General features: G+C 34.9%; 1 protein-coding gene across 5 annotated transcripts in view; it reads right to left on the minus strand.

Moving 5' to 3' along the window:
* Window positions 1-16,910, minus strand: part of U2SURP (U2 snRNP associated SURP domain containing) — a 55,537-nt gene that overhangs the window by 21,458 nt on the left and 17,169 nt on the right. For 2 of the 5 annotated variants that reach the window (XM_067737599.1, XM_067737596.1), the window contains exons 4-18: window positions 16,441-16,539; window positions 14,248-14,362; window positions 13,562-13,695; window positions 10,973-11,040; window positions 10,337-10,431; window positions 10,218-10,253; window positions 10,046-10,128; window positions 8,515-8,680; window positions 8,122-8,333; window positions 7,138-7,181; window positions 3,967-4,071; window positions 2,601-2,667; window positions 2,357-2,520; window positions 868-1,030; window positions 373-452 (exon numbers count right to left, since the gene is read on the minus strand). In XM_067737599.1, coding sequence (XP_067593700.1) covers window positions 373-452; window positions 868-1,030; window positions 2,357-2,520; window positions 2,601-2,667; window positions 3,967-4,071; window positions 7,138-7,181; window positions 8,122-8,333; window positions 8,515-8,680; window positions 10,046-10,128; window positions 10,218-10,253; window positions 10,337-10,431; window positions 10,973-11,040; window positions 13,562-13,695; window positions 14,248-14,362; window positions 16,441-16,539 — 1,631 coding nt within the window. Of the gene's footprint in view, window positions 1-372; window positions 453-867; window positions 1,031-2,356; window positions 2,521-2,596; window positions 2,668-3,966; window positions 4,072-7,137; window positions 7,182-8,121; window positions 8,334-8,514; window positions 8,681-10,045; window positions 10,129-10,217; window positions 10,254-10,336; window positions 10,432-10,972; window positions 11,041-13,561; window positions 13,696-14,247; window positions 14,363-16,440; window positions 16,540-16,910 lie in introns of those variants that run through there. The other 3 variants (XM_067737597.1, XM_067737598.1, XM_067737601.1) reach the window with 3 other exon arrangements.

Raw genomic sequence — 16,910 nt, forward strand, 5'->3', positions numbered from 1 at the left:
TCTATAAATAGTTAATGCTCCTTTGTTTTCTTCCTTTGTTGGCCACTATTTCTAGTGTTTCAGCTTATTTATTACACAAGTGGCTAAATACACAATAGGAATAAAGTGATTTTTAACTCTTCCTATTTGTTCTTTTATTAATAGTTAATCAAGAAACTGATAGAAAAACTTGCAAAAGATTATAATAATTTACCTTAAAGTGGTTTACTTCAATGAATACAATCCAATTTTTAGAATATTAAACAAACTATGAAGAAGTTCAAATTATTTCTTATTATTGAGGGTATTAATTAACTAAACTATCCTCTTTTCTGAGCTCCTTACCCTTAAACATTTTAGTTCAGGCATATCAACTTACATCACTATACTTACAATTTTCTATAATAGGAAGCATTGGCAACTTTGGCTGAAGAGTTGTACAAAACATCAGAAACCAAATATAATCTGGCAATCTAGAATACCAAAAGATAGCATAAAATGGATTAAAAATAAAAACCAACAGCAAAAAACATTACTAAAAATATTTCCATATTGAAATTTTTTGAATCAACAGCATAAGGCCAATGTTTAGCCATAATTTAATAATCCTAACTAATGAGAAGGGTTTTAAGAAATTCAGTATCACCACAACCATGACTTGGGCAGGGATGGAAGTTGTAACTCATTTACATTTCAATCTGTTGATAATTTGTGTGTTAATAACTAAGATAAGTTTCCCAGGCAGAAGGAAAATGAAACTCCACGAGAAAGATTTCTTCAGTCAACTTCTTCATTCAAAAAGGAAACCAATTTCAATTCAAATAGAAGTCAACTATTACCTCTCCTTTACTTAACTGAATGTTCCATTAGGAGAAAGTATTCCCATACCTTTTTGGGGAGGGGTGTCTTTAAGATGGACAATGACTCGGTAATGCAATCCACTATTTCTTCAGCAGCTTCAGCATTATTAAGACAGAAAACCATTGCATCTCCAATATCATTTTTCCTTGGAGTTAACCCCCGCAGAATTTCTTCTAATTTGTCCCTCTGTCTGAATACGAATTTTTTAACTTATAAGTATTTATAAATACAAATTTCAAATGCCATTATACTTTCTGCTCGCAAGTTAATTTCTTTAAAACCCACTCAGATAAAACTCTGAAGACTAAATTGTGTTAAGTCTGATTTGTGTTACGTATTCCAAATATGTTACCTTTTTTTAAAGAATTTATATGGGGAAGAAAACTATCCCAGGAACTAATAAATTATTTTAGTGACTTTTAGTTTACAAATTAAGTAAATTTAAAATTATAGGCATTTTTTCAAGAGTCTTCGTGAATGTCCCACTCCTATTATCCTATTACACTGAAGAACCTTCATGGTCTTCACTCTCCTTTGAAGGAAGTTTGTTACTTTAGCACTTCTGCATAGGATTAGGACAGGATACAAAGAAAGGGTTGACAAACTTTTTCTGTAAAGGATCACAGAGTGAATATTTTAGGCTTTGAAAGTCATAGTCTCTGTCACAGTTACTCAGCTTTGCTGCTGTAACACCAAAGCAACCACAGAGTACATGTAAAAGGATGGCTATGGCCATGTTCAAATAAAAATTTATTTACAAAAATAGGAGGTAGCCAGATTTAGCCTATGGGCTGAGTATGCAGATCCCTGGGCAAAAGTAATGATGAACATACATCTTCAGAAGCAAATATACTCTCAAATGCTATAGTTCTCTATCAGCAATGCTCTCACAAACAATGCATCAATGCAACTAGCATTAAGATTTATTGACAGTGAAGTATATAATCCTATAAGCTAAAAATTATTTTGGCCTTTTTCTCCCCTTCAGGTATACAGAATTTCCTCTAAACATTTCAACAGTTAAATTTGTTTTTGCTTCTTAAACCAGGCTAACTGCCCTGAAGCAGTGCTGACTGAGCACTAATAATAACATGTTTCCATGGTGGCCGCACATGGCACTTCATGGAGCAGCTTTGCAGTCACCCATTTGACTTCACTAAGCCATAAAATAATTTTACCTCTACGTTGCATTCAAAGAGGCAAGAGTTCTAAGGGCCATGAAATAATTCCTATAAGAATATATAAAGTATTCCACTGCTGGAGTACCATCACTTAAGAGATCATCAATAATTTTTATCAGTAGGAAGAGGTCAGGTTGAATAGGACACACACTTATAATATTTGCCAAGATTTTTAAAATTACAATGCATATGTTAAGAGATGTTACTATTTTAAACAATCACAAATTTTAAAAACCATTTTATTTTAGGGTTAACACATCTTATTAAGACCATTAATTAAAGTGACCATTAAAGCAACTTTTCTGAATATAAAACAAGAAAGGTAAAAATCTTACTCTTCCTTAAGTGCTCCCTTTTTACTAGGCTCCTCTACAAAAGCTTCTGTTTCCTGCTCTTCTGACATCCCATGCAGATATGGATTTAACGGTGGTGGCCTCCAAAAAGATCCATTTTTGAACATACGAAAATCTTCCGTCCGCCACTTAGTCGGAGAATCTCCCTAGTTAAGTGTCCAGAATGTTATTAGAAAGATCTAATACCTCAGAGTCAAAATTAAACAAAGTAGTTGATTATACTTGCCTGCAGAATAGAATAAAGCTTCCACCTATAGTAAACATGGGCTGGTGTCTGGTTTTCAAATAAGAATCTAAAACAAAAACAAACAAAAAATTAAACATTGGATTCTTTAATGGAGAACTATCTTCAAGTAAATATGAATGAGAAATATTATTTGTCTATTTACTTCTAAAGAAAACCAAAAGCAAAGATCCCTGAAGAGAAATCCTCACCGACTACCATCTATCCCCTTCCTCACCCCAACCCCAGACTGCCTTTGTGACTGACACTAATACTCAGAAGGTATGTATGCACCTTGCTGAGTCTTACAATCAGTTTTATTGAACACTATGTGTCAGGTACTGTGTCGGGCAATGGAGAGATCTTCCCAAAATATAATTTCAAAAGCAGTGTTTTTTGTTTTGTTTTGTTTTGTTTTTTGCGGTACGCGGGCCTCTCACTGTTGTGGCCTCTCCCCTTGTGGAGCACAGGCTCCAGACGCACAGGCTCAGCGGCCATGGCTCACGGGCCCAGCCGCTCCGCGGCATGCAGGATCTTCCCGGACCGGGGCACGAACCCGTGTCCGCTGCATCGGCAGGCGGACTCTCAACCACTGCGCCACCAGGGAAGCCCAAAAGCAGTGGTTTTTAAATGACTTAAGTAAATTGCAAATGAAGTGTTAGATATAACTATTCAGAAGATAAGTAGTTTCTTATAAACCTCATTTATTCTACCGTATTTTGCTTATGAAAGACTCTTTCATTGAAAAACACAATGAAAAATATTTTCCTCCTAGAGAATGCTAAAAACAAAGCTATTTAATTAATCAAACCATGGAAATCACTGGAAAATTGACCCAGGCACATTCTAGTCTAATTATTAAAACTGCCTTCTCACCCCATTACGAAAATAACCTCATACTTTTAGGACTTTTTTCTTTCAGTATTTTTAATTTTAAAGTATTTTTAAAAATGCACATCTGAGGATACACAAAATGTGGTATATACATGCAATGGAATATTATTCAGCCTTAAAAGATAAGGAAATTCTGACACATGCTATATACCAAGGATGAACCTTGAAGACATTAAGCTAAGTGAAATAAGCCAGTCTCAAAAGCACAAATAAGGTATGACTCCACTTAGATGAGGTACCTAGGGTAATCAAATTCACAGAAAGTAGAATGGTGGTTGCCAGGGGCTGAGGGACCAAAGGAATGGGGAGTTATTGTTTAAGGGGTACAGAGTTTCAGTTATGGAAAATGTGAAAAGTTATGGTGATGGTTGCACAACAACATGAATGTACTTAATGCCACTGAACTGTACATATATAAATGGTCAGTTGTATGTTACATGTAAATGTTATTACCACAATAAAAAAAAATGCACACCTGAACATAGGATTGTTGATCTCTCTGTTCATAATCATAGCTTCAAACATTGGCCCTTCACGTACAACAAACTCTATCATTCGATGTATCAGGGCGAGCAAATTCCTACAACAACAACACAGTTAAAGAAAATGGATTCAGACCTACCACTAAATAAAACTACACTTGACCTAAGTTACTATAATTGTGCAGAAAAAGATTATTCTGCTGACTAATACAGAATTTTATACCAAGAAAGTAACCTGGAGCATAGTTAATACCTTGTGCATTAAGAGGGAGTGGGGCAATGGGGATAAGGGAGTGGGAGGGGAAGGGAAGGGAAGGGAGGGTGGGAAACCACAACACAGCTTCACAGTAATAAAGATTTCAATGTCTAAATACCCACTTAATTTTACTTTCCAAATGCAAAACATTAAATTATGAATCACAACTAACTGGAAAGCTGCAAATATATAAAATCAGTAACTTAAAGCTTACATGTTATCATAACCATCTAAAAACTTACACACTATCTCAGTTTTAAAAGAAAACATTCCTAAACCAAGCACTTTTGTAGTGATATTGAAATGTTATATACATGACTATAATTTATAAAAATGCACAACTATTAACAAGTTTAAGGTCTGAGTTAATAATAATAAAAAAAAAATCCATCCAACTCCTGTGCTTTTCTGGTACACATATAGCAGATGGAGTTTTTATTGAATCTGACCTTTAATGAGGCAACATCCCTTTGGACCACACTTCAAACTAGTTCACATAGTTCATGACATGTATAATTCTGCCTGTGTGTTCTGAATCAATAAAGCAATTATATTGCCAAAGCCTTAAACGAATGGAGTCCTGTTTCCAAAATATTCTGAAATAAGGGACATTGGTGATATGCCCTTCCCATTTTTCGTAACAATTACTTCCCAATATTTAAGCCAAAAATAAACATATGTAACTTTTTAGTCGTCATTTTGTTGACTGGGCTTATACAAAGTCTTTATTTTTAAAATCTGATACCTTATTAGGCTCCAAACACAATTTTAGACATTGATTACAGTGTCAGGCAAAAATGATTCAGCTTATGACAGCTACTTCTGATTTCTCATTTCACCAGTCTCCACCATATAGAGTTGGCAAATAACAAATGGGAAAAGCAAAAGGATATTGGCTCTTGGTACAAGGCACACACTAAATTACACCTTTAGCATTCCCAGTTCAAATTAAGTTCATATAACTGCTAGAATATAAATAAATATACAGTTATAGAATAAGACATTTTTTTTGCTCTATAAAGCCCTGCTTCAGAGTACATGAACAGTAAAATAATTTATCTCATGCTGATTATAATTATTTTCTCAGTTTTCAAACAAACCTACTTAAGTGGACACTAAAATCTCTACATAGTGAAAAAATGAATTTTTTTGACCTCCTAAAAGAGGTCAAAGAAAAATATGAAGGTTTAATAAATCTTTAACAGAGGGAAAACTATATATTAAAATTATTAATTCAACCTCAAACTGTTAAAGCAAAAACCCAAAAGTATCAATTTTAAATCTAAAAATTCTTTCACAGAAGTACTAATTGGTCTGCAAATATGCAGGTCTTGATAACCAAATGAGAATGTATTCTCAATATCCATGTGGTTAATGACATTGTTTTAAAAGAAGGGAGATATGGTATTGATTCAGTCCCAAAACTCCCACTGGTATATGTCAAATTAAAGGGAAATTTTATGTATCATAATATATAAAATCAATGACTAGGTGGACAAATACTACACATCCAGAAACTTGTATGAATTAAGTCAAAAGCAACTTGACTTGCATATTAAAGATAGATGAAAAATGATTTAGCAAGTTTAAAACAAAGGATTCATTGTAATGGTGAGTCAAGACTTTACAGCAAAATGTACACTCAAAATTTTGTTTAGAAATAAGCTGAGCCACATGTAAAGCTAATACTGGATATATGCTTTTTAAGTGATGCCAATATACTACTTTCCTGTGAGTGCTTTACCAGTGGAAAAAAAAACCCACTATAGTTTTAAACAGGCTTGTAACTGATATATCTATTTTTAGAAAGTTTAAAAGAAGTTTTAATATGTTTCATGATTATTTAAAATCAAAATCTGACAATTAACTTTAATTCAAGATTCTTAAGAACTGTAATCACTCTTTTTTCCTTAAGGATTATGTGCTTATTTTTAAAAAGGTGACTTTTCTATCAGAATGAAACAGTGTAGTACAAAAAGATGGTATAATTTAAAGTGCATTATTTTATTTTAAAATGGTAATTATCTTATTCTGGGCAACAACAACAAAAATTGTCTCTCAGTTATAATAAAACCACATTTATTGGAGTCGATCGTACCAATGTCTGGTCAAAAACTGTATACTTTCCCAATCCATCCCATGATGTTTTCCTGGTCCCCCGCTGCCGCAGACAGTTCAGCTGGTGTTGCTCACCAAGGCCAATGTCAAAGAGAATTTGGTATTCTTTTGTGTTATTATTCAACCAGTGTTGTGTTCCTGTGTTTGGGAAAAGGCTTAGCTTGACTGAGCAAGAGCATACCTACAGCATGAATTCTTCCGCTTTAACATTATGTTGAAAAAGAAAAAAAGGAAGAAAGGAAAATAAAAGAATTCCAAACACCTTTGTTATCATGAAAAAAGTTTCTAGTTATGGTCAGTGTTCATGAGAATAATAGAAATTCCTTCTTAAAATCATTTAGGAAAAATAAAGGTATGCTTTCAGTAAGGAAAACTCAAACTAAGGTTGCATATTAAACACAGACAATTCAGAAACCAAGGAAAAAAATAACAGATTGGGTCAAAATGTAACATTATCTAAAATTTAAGATACATTTAAAACACCTATTTTCCCATCCCAATAGTCTAATGTTATTAGACTAACAACTCCAGATTAAATCTATTAAACACATTCTAACTACTAAAGCTACAAAACACCCTACATTGGTAACAATAAAACAAAAAAGATAATGACATAAAATTACAAAGTATACTAAAGTTAGTTAAATTTCACATATCCCCCCCAAAAAGTACTGGGAAGGAACCATTGCTCAGTCAAGATACTACCTTTTCCTCAACACCATTTTTTTTTTTAATTCAGAAGGGGATATTGTCTATATTTAGATCAGTAATAATAAAGAAAAACATGTACCTTTCTGTTGGGATAACCACTTTGACTATGGCTTGCGACAGAGTCTGTATATGAAGTCACATCAGATAATAAACATAGAATATGTGAGTATTGTTAACAAGTAACAAGCAAAAATATACATATGCATTGAAAATACTACACATCTAATCACAAGTTTTGCAGGCAATCACTGCATTTGAAGTAATTATACACTAAGCAATTACATAAATGCAAATGGATGTGTTCAGTGAACAGTAAACGTTCACCAAATGCAAAGAATCAGAACATTCCTGCCAGAATGCACATCAATGCACTGAAATAGGTACTACACTGAGAATTATCAGATAAAGATTTTAATTTGTGAAATCATTAACTGTTTGCCTCTGACCATACAGTTTGCTACTTTGTTCCCAAGCCTTTAAAACCAGCCCTGTCATTTTAAGTGTAATTAATTCATAATAGAACCAACAAATTCTTATAACTTGAAATTAAGTTGGTTTTATGTTTAATAAAAAGAAAATACTCACCCTTTGCTTTTACTAGAGTAGCTAACTTTTTAAAAACCATATATGCTCTCAAATATTCTAATACCTTAGATCTTGAAAACGAAGTTATTAGCTAGCTGCCATCCAAACAATTTAACTATTTAGGAGTCTTTCTAACTGAAAAGGCACTTAACCAAATACAAAGTATCACTTTCTCAAAACAAAGTAAATTTAGATACTACACTTAAGCAAACCTGGATACAACAGTGGACAAAGGAAAAAAAAAAACTTAATAAGTGGTCAAAAAAGGAATGATAGCCACAAATAAAAATATGACCTAGCATCCCAATACAGGGTTTCCATGGGCTAAGGCAGGGAACACATCTAAGTTATTTCATTTTCTTTAAGAGTTGCCAAACAGAATTACACACACACTTTCTATAAATTGTTGAAAAGAAATACTACCACAGATTTAGTATTTACAAATTAGATGCGGCCCTATATACATTTTTTAAATTACCTTCTCAAAATCCTCCTTGTTTTTAGGTGGTGGTAACATGGGAGCATTGGGGTTTTTTAATCGCTCTCTAGGCTGTGCATTAAAAGGCAGTCCTGACGGAGGTGGGGGAAGCGTATGTTCCATCATGGAAGGCGGAATGTATATTGGATGTGGAGGAATAGGCACAGCTTTACCCCAACCTAACTTCATTTCAAAAGACATAATCATCTTTCCTAAAAGAAAGAAAAGAAAAGTCACCCTGGTAACTCTCAGAAGAAAATAAGGGCTCTCTGGTGATTTAAATTAATTTTCATGTTTAACCTTTACCTTTCTGGTCCATTTTTCCCCTCGAGTTCTTATAAATACTTTTCAAAACCAAAGCAATATCTGAGTTCTACAGATGGGCTTCCTTACCATTTAAGTTTTTTAAAGCTCTTTCAGCATCTCTTCTATTCATAAAGGCCACAAAGCCACAATTTCTCTCTCTTGCCCTTTCTTCATCAGTTCTGGGCCACATAATTTTCACGCTGGCCAGGGGCCCAAATCTTCCAAACTCCTGGCACAACATTTCTTCATTCATCTATTGTAAGGCATAAGATATTTTTGGTAAGCAAAGAGGAAAGAAGAAAGAACTCTATGCAGCACAGAGCAGTTTTTGCAAAATGAGAAGAGACCTATCAATGCTACAGCTTTCCATTCAAGTACTGGGACCTCTACAAGGGTAAAATCCTGCCTTCATGGGGCACGCGCAAATCTTTTCACACCAGAAACATTCTGTTTTACGTAAGTGGCCGGGTGAAGAGGCTGGGTGGCTGGAGAAATCAAAAGCACACCTTTACCTTCACTCCTTCTCCTTCTGAGATCCTGCACCTAAAATACGCTTTCTACAGCAATGGTTTGTTCAGCATTTAGCAACCTTTTTCAGGCAGCAATGATTACCACACTTAAGTCAAGGAGGAAATATTTGTTGGCAATGAAAGAAATAAAGGATCTGGTCACTTTTTCTTTTTCCAGCACCCAGCTGCCAGTGTAATCAAGAACAGAGAAAACAAAAAAGGGTAAGTATGCAATGAGGTCCAAAATATATATTATTATTTAAAAGATCTTATTATGCAGAGCAACCACTACATTCCCCATAACAATTAAGAATGAAGCAGGGGAAAGAATTAAAATATAAAAGACAAAGCAGAAATATTAGTTTGCTATTATTAAGATGAAAAAAGAAAAAAATCCATAAGGAAGTAGGCTATGCATCAGAAAGGGACAGTCTCAAAAGAATATTGTCTACCACTGGTCATATCCTGATAAATAAAATCAGCACCTAGCAAAACATTTCAAAATCAGAGGACAGTCCAGTTACAGCAAGAGGAGACAGGGACTTCCCTGGCGGTGCAGTGGTTAAGAATCTGCCTGCCAATGCACGGAACACAGGTTTGAGCCCTGGTGTGGGAAGATCCCACATGCCACGGAGCAACTAAGCCTGTGTGCCACAACTACAGTGCCCAGGTGCTGCAACTACCACATGCCTAGAGCACGTGCTCCACAACAGAGAAGCCACCACAAGAAGCCCGCACACCACCACAAAGAGTAGCCCCCGCTCACTGCAACTAGAGCAAGCCTGCGCACAGCAAGGAAGACCCAACGCAGCCAAAAGCTTTTAAAAGAAAGAAGAAGAAAAGAAAAGCTAAATAAATGTAATTTTAAAAAAAAAAAAGAAAAGGAAAAGAAAAAAAGAGGAGACAAGCCCTTAGGAATTGTAGCAAGAAAATTCGGCCCATACCGCTAAGGCTCAATTTCACAAGATAATTTTAGAGACTTATCTAGTTCCACCAAATCTGCTTACTTCAGATTCTTGACTTCATTTTTTTTAATGACTGGCAAAGCAGTTTTCCTACAAAAGTATACAGCATATGAGCCAACATTCATCTTACTTTTCTAATATTACCTGTGGATTAATGTTTCCAAGGTATAAATTAGTAGTGCTTGGATCTCCAACATCATGTGAGCCAGGTGCATAATCATCGAGAACTAGGACAAAGAGAAGAAAAAATTATAACCTGCAAAATACACAGTTTGGACAATTTCTATGAATTAAAAAAAGCAAAAAACTGTATTACCACCAGATGATCTATTTCTTCTTGAAGGCGCATCCACTTTAAAAGGGGGAAAAGAAAACAATTCTTAGTTTTTGGAATAGTTCGTCACAAAAACAAACATTAAAATAAATGTCACTTACTAGAACGACGCTGACCATCAGAATCTGACTGAGGTGGCTCAAATCGACTTAATCTGCCTTTTGTTTTATGTCTCTCATCACGCTCTTCTTGAATTCTGTTGAAAATATATATAATCACTAATAACGAGCCAAAATCTGTTTGTTCACATTTAATAACAGAACTTATCCAGATATCATCTTGAAATAACCTGAAATATTTGTGTGTAATGCCAGTACTGACAACCAAGATTAAAGAGTCCCTCAGCTACAAGTCATGAGCAAACTTCTGATATATCAAGCAGTGGAATATAAAGCCCACTTCTAAGGTGAGAAGGAAATTCAACATTAAAACCACTTAATTTGTTCTTTCTTAGATAAAGGTTGACCACTCCTCTCAGTGACTATATTGTTTCCACTGCAAACAGGACTCCGGACATTAGTTAAATCAATTTAATTGCATCCACATAACAGAAACAACCTAGATGCTGGACAAAATGCGAATTTCATTTTCAAACATAACCCACAAAATAATCTAAAACAGCCTCATGGTAAGCCAGTTAGTAAAAACGAATTGGTAGACTACATTCTTCATACCTGCATCTATAAGTATCAGCTCAAAATACCTATGAGAGCCATTCTCAACACTATAAAACTTACTGTTTCAATTCTTCTTTGAAGAGTTCCAAATTGCTTTTTTTCTTTTCTTTCTCGCCTTTCTTCAGTGGCTACGAAGGATATGATAAGTTATACTTCAAAGAAAACAAGGTTAAACAAAACTAATGGTTCGATAATCAGATCACTTTAAATAAACTTTTATTTTAGTGCCAATTATGATCTAATTATTTAAATTAAAAAGAAAGAATGCTTCTGTTACCACTGAACTTTCCTTCCTATTTTCTAAAACTGAGAATTTAACACATTATTAAAACAACAAGCAGCAGTCTTAAAGGAGCCACCAACTCTATCCCCTGCCCCGCCCCTGTCCCAAAGCCTACAATACTTAGGCCGGAATACTGTTGGAAGGGTACTGGAGGGAAAATTAATAAACATAAGGTAACTGAACTGCCACGTAAATAACTGCCATGAACAACTACCAAAAATATGCACCCTTCAAAACAATCACCTTAGAAGGAAATGAATTACTGAAACAAACAGTAACACCGCTGGAATTCCTCTCTTAAAACTGCTTCCAGGGCTTCCCTGGTGGTGCAGTGGTTGAGAGTCCGCCTGCCGATGCAGGGGACACGGGTTCGTGCCCCGGTCCGATATGCCGCGGAGCGGCTGGGCCCGTGAGCCATGGCCGCTGAGCCTGCGCGTCCAGAGCCTGTGCTCTGCAACGGGAGAGGCCACAACAGTGAGAGGCCCGCGTACCGCAAAAAAAAAAAAAAAAAAAAAAACTGCTTCCAAAAATGCTTTTGGAATCCCTCTTTTGAAAGTGCCAAAATAATTCAATGGGGGAGAATAGTCTTTTTAACAAATGGAAGTACGGAAATTGAATATCCACCCATAAAAAAGAATGAAGTTGGACCTCTACCTCATACCATATACAAAAATTAACTCAAATCGTTCACAGACCTAAATATAAGACCTAAAAACATAGGAGTGAATCATCATGAGCCTGAATTCGGCAATAGTTTCTTAGATATGACACCATGAGAAACAAAAGAAAAGGCAACAACAACAAAAAACTGATAAACTAGACTTCATTAAAATTAAAAGCTTTTGTTCTTCAAAGAACACTAACAAAAAAGGGCAAAGCCAACCCACAAACTGGGAGAAAACAACATAGCTGATAAGAGACTTGACTCTAGAAGCTGTAAAATACTCTTACAACTCAACAATAAAAAGACAAATAACTCAATTAAAAAAATGCGTGAAGGATCTGAAAAGACATTTCTTTACAGAAGACTCCAAGTGGATGATAAATAAAATGATGCTCAACATCACTAGGCAAGTGCAAATCAAAACCACAATTAGGTACAACTTCACACCCACTAAGTTGACTAAAATAATTTTAGCAAGTGGTGATGAAGATGTAGAAAAATTGGAACACTCATATACACTGTTGATGGATGGGACTGTAAAGTGGTACAGCTACTTTGGAAAACAGTATGGCAGTTTCTCAAAAGGTTAAACAATTAGTGACCATATGACCAGCAATTCCACTCCTAGGAATATAAAAGAATTAAAAATATATGTCCACACAGAAGCCTATACATGAATGTTTTCAGAAGCATTACTCATAATAGCCAAAAAGTAGAAACAGCCCAAATGTCCATCAAGTAATAAACGGATCAGCAATATGAGGTATAGCTGCAAAATGGAATGTTATTCAACCATAAAAAGTAATAAAGTACTGATATATATACCAAAATGTAGATGAACTTTGAAACATTGTGCTAAAAAGCTAGACACGAAAGGCCATATGCTGTATGATTCCATGTGCATGAAATGTCCAGAACAGGCAAATCCAAAGAGATAGAAAGTAGATTAGTGGTTGCCAGCGGTTAGGGATGACTGAAATTAAGTATAAGGTTTCCTTCTGGGATGATAAAAATGCTTCAAAATTAGAGATTAGTGACTGTTGCACAACTGTCAACATAGGTTAAAAAAAACACTTAATAAAGCTGTTTTTTAAATTGCTTTCAGAGCTATTTTAAAAGTCATACAAGAAAAATCAGTCTCACTATTCAGCATAATCACATTTCCTCAAATCTGGCTCCAAATGACAAGACCCACATCTACCTACCATCCCCCATGAAAACTCCCACTCTCAAAACATAAAGACTTTCTAACACTGAGAATATTTAAAGGAAAGTGTCACTAGTTCTGATAGTAAATCCAAATAAATTCCAAAAATGTTCCAGGCAACAGACACATTGTTGGAGTACACAGTCTTCCAAAGTAATTGATACTACACATGCTGATATTTAAATACCCAAGTTCAGCATTGCTTAAAAAGACAATCCCATTACTTTACATTTATGCCTAAACTATAGTTAACTTTCAACTTGCAGTATGCTGTAACAGCAAATGTTCACTGCTCAACAAACATAAAAAGAGTATCATCTATGTGTCCTAATTTATTATCTCTCATCTAGGAAGGTTAAGCATCAAAACTCAACATCTACTACCAAAATAATTAGAAACGAGAAACCAAAGTCCTGCTTACAGTGGAAGTACAGAAAATATTATTGGCAGTGTCATCTCTGAACATAAATGGTCACTTATTTAAGTATGACTTACAGGTTTTTTGGTTTCTATCACAAGAAGAGATGGTGGTCTTTCATTGGATGACTGATTTGGAGGATTTTTTTGATCTGCAAATCTTGAAGATGGCTTATAGATTTTACCTCTTTTTTCATCTGTTTCATGTTCTTCTGAAATTTAAAATACTAAGTTTCAAAACTAATTTCACATTATGTGGATTTTGTTTACTTACTATTTTTATTAAAAATAAACACAACTTAGTAAAATGCTTTTAGTATTAAGATATATCACTAGTGACAAAATATGAAATTTAATTCAAATATTACTGCCTTACTCTCAAAACTACTAATTTAATCATTTTATAGTAAAACTATGAAACCTGTAAAATGGTACAGCTACTTTGGAAAACAGTACAGCAGTTTCTCAAAAGGTTAAACAAATAGTTACCATATGAGTAGCAACTCCACTCCTAGGAATATACAGTAAAACTATAAAATACTTGAAAATGTTTGCAAAGTTCTCTGCCATCTCGAAACCTGAAAGGTACTAAAACATTTTTTAAACTTATCTGGCTCCAATTTGTCATTAATCCACATTTGGCCATTAATTTTACTAATCATTATCACCACTAGAGGGTGCTGATAGAAAGGAAACATGAAACTCAAAAGCAATTCAACCAAGACTTTTTGGGTTTGCTCAAGGACTATAATATTCACACTAACCTTTAGCTGCATTAACAACACCTCCGCGCACAAACGTTTTCACTTTATTACCATCACTTCCTTCAAAGGCAGCAAGAAATTCCTCATAAATTTCAGCAGCCGCCTTTTCATCCTCCTAAATACACACGAAAATATTAACATCACTTGATATAAAAATTACTGTACATACGGTGAAACTCATCCAAGAATAATGTAAACAAAACCTCTCCCTCCAATGGGGAAAGCAGGTTATTAAGCAACCTTAACAGGCAGTAATATCTAATGCTTAGTAGATATTTAACATACTAATTAACACTGGAATTAAGAGGGGCTTTGCTCCTCTACAGGTAATTTGTGGAACAAGAAAAGGACCCACTAAGTAAATCTGTTCAGAGACAATTCAAGGGTCCAACTGTATGACAACAGACTACACAAAATATATTATTCTATTAACGTTTATGACATTTCTAAGGCACAAAAATTTAACTCTGAATATAAACATTTCCTTCACAAACCACTGAAGACATGAGTATTAGAAGTCTGAAGAAGCAATATCTCCAGACAGTTGGCATTCGAGAAAAAAACCTCAAAATTATAATTATATGTAATTATAATTACAATTATAATTATTCTAAATGTCCCCAAAACATGCATGAATAGGAAGGCCAACAGAACAGAAAATATAGAAATAAATCCAATAGCACGTGGAAATTTAGTATTCAATAAAAGGGGCCTCTCAAAACAGTGGAGAATAGATGGACTTTTCAATGAATGATGGTGGGATAATTTGATAGTTATTTGAAAAAAAGATAAAAATGAACCAATTCTTCACATCACATACCAGGAGAAATTGCAAATGAATCACATTTAATTTTTTTTTAATGTAAGTATTGGGAAAAACATGAGGAAATTCCTTTAAAAGGTTGGAGTAAAAAAATGTAAACTAGGGGCTTCCCTGGTGGCGCAGTGGTTGAGAGTCCACCTGCCGATGCAGGGGACACGGGTTCGTGCCCCGGTCCGGGAGGATCCCGCATGCCGCAGAGCGGCTGGGCCCGTGAGCCATGGCCGCTGGGCCTGCGCGTCCGGAGCCTGTGCTCCGCAACGGGAGAGGCCACAACAGTGAGAGGCCCACATACCGAAAAAAAAAAAAAGTAAACTAAAAAATCATAAGACTGATAATAAATCTGACCATATAACAAAAAATAGTTTCTGCATGGAAAAAAAACACCAGAAGCAAGATAAAAAGGCAGTCAACAAACTGAATAAGAACACTGTACCTTATGTCATAGACAAGTGTTACAATATACTTAATACAGGAGTTTCTAAAAACAGAGATATCCTACTAACTTAGAGAAATATTGGTTTAGATATGAGCAGACAGTTCACAAAATCAAACACAAGAAAAGTTGTTCAACCTTACTTATAAAAGAAATGCAAATTTAAAACTGCACCAATATACAATTTTTCACTTAGCAGATTGGCAAAAGTCCTTCAAAAATAATGGCAAGGCTATGGGGAACCAACCTCTCAAACACTGCTTATAGGGATGCAAAATGGACCTGCCCATATATACGAGAGACCAATTTAACACTATCTAGCAGAATTACAGCTATGCATTTACCATTCAACCCAGTAATCTCACTTATAGAAATACACCCTAAAGATACACTAGGAATAAACCCATATGCCTAACACTATCCCTAAGTGCACTACCGGAAACAGCCAAAGACCAAAACACAAATGCCCTCAATAGGCACTGTAGTGAATGTAGGATTTTAGTGAATAAACTATGGCATATCTATAGAGCTATAAAAAAAGAACAAGCAATATTTCAATATACTTCCAGTAATCTCTGAGATATAATGTTAAGTGAAAAAAGCAAGGTGGAGAAAAGTGTACTGAATATAGCAAGCTATTGTTCATCTAAGAAAGAGCAGGCACAACATACATTTATACAAACTTGCTTATACAAAAAGAATAGACCAGAAAACAATCAAAATTCTTACTTACACAGAAGAGAGGAAATGGTGGAGGGGACAGGGATAAAGCTGGACTTCTCCGAATATATCTTGTGTTATAAACTTAACTTGGGGTGGGAGCTGAGAATACCCTGGAGGACAAGAATCTCTGAAAAACATTTCTCTACTGTCCATACACTTAACGCCTCCGTAGACACACTTATAAAGATAACTAAAAATACATTTTAAGCATTACCTTCTTCTTTAATTCTTCTTGCTCCTTCTTACTTAAAGTTCGCTTAGCTGTACTCATTTTTCCAATACTGAATGCTTTAAGTTTGTTTTCTAGAAGAGGCTGTGAAAAGAAATAAAAAGCATACCTTTACATACACATTCTCAATTTAACTTGTTATTAACCTCAAGGCTAATAACTTACAAAAGCCATTTTTAAATACATAAAGTAAAAATACAACACAAAGAGAGACACAAAGGCTTAGAACTCATTCAACCTACTTGGCGGCAAGAATAAAAGCACTTGAGGAAGGCAAGTATAGATGCTTCTGGGCAAAAGAAGCAGTGATAGAAAAAAGACATTCAAATAGGGAGAAAGAGGCATCTATGTTCAGTAGCAGGAATCATTACCATCTAAAACCCCCAATTCAGGCACAAAAATCACATCACTTCCTTTTGTAATTCAGTAAATTACCTAATTCTTCATCAACAAAA

This window comes from Pseudorca crassidens, chromosome 5, assembly GCF_039906515.1.
Source record: "Pseudorca crassidens isolate mPseCra1 chromosome 5, mPseCra1.hap1, whole genome shotgun sequence".
NCBI lineage: Eukaryota > Metazoa > Chordata > Mammalia > Artiodactyla > Delphinidae > Pseudorca > Pseudorca crassidens.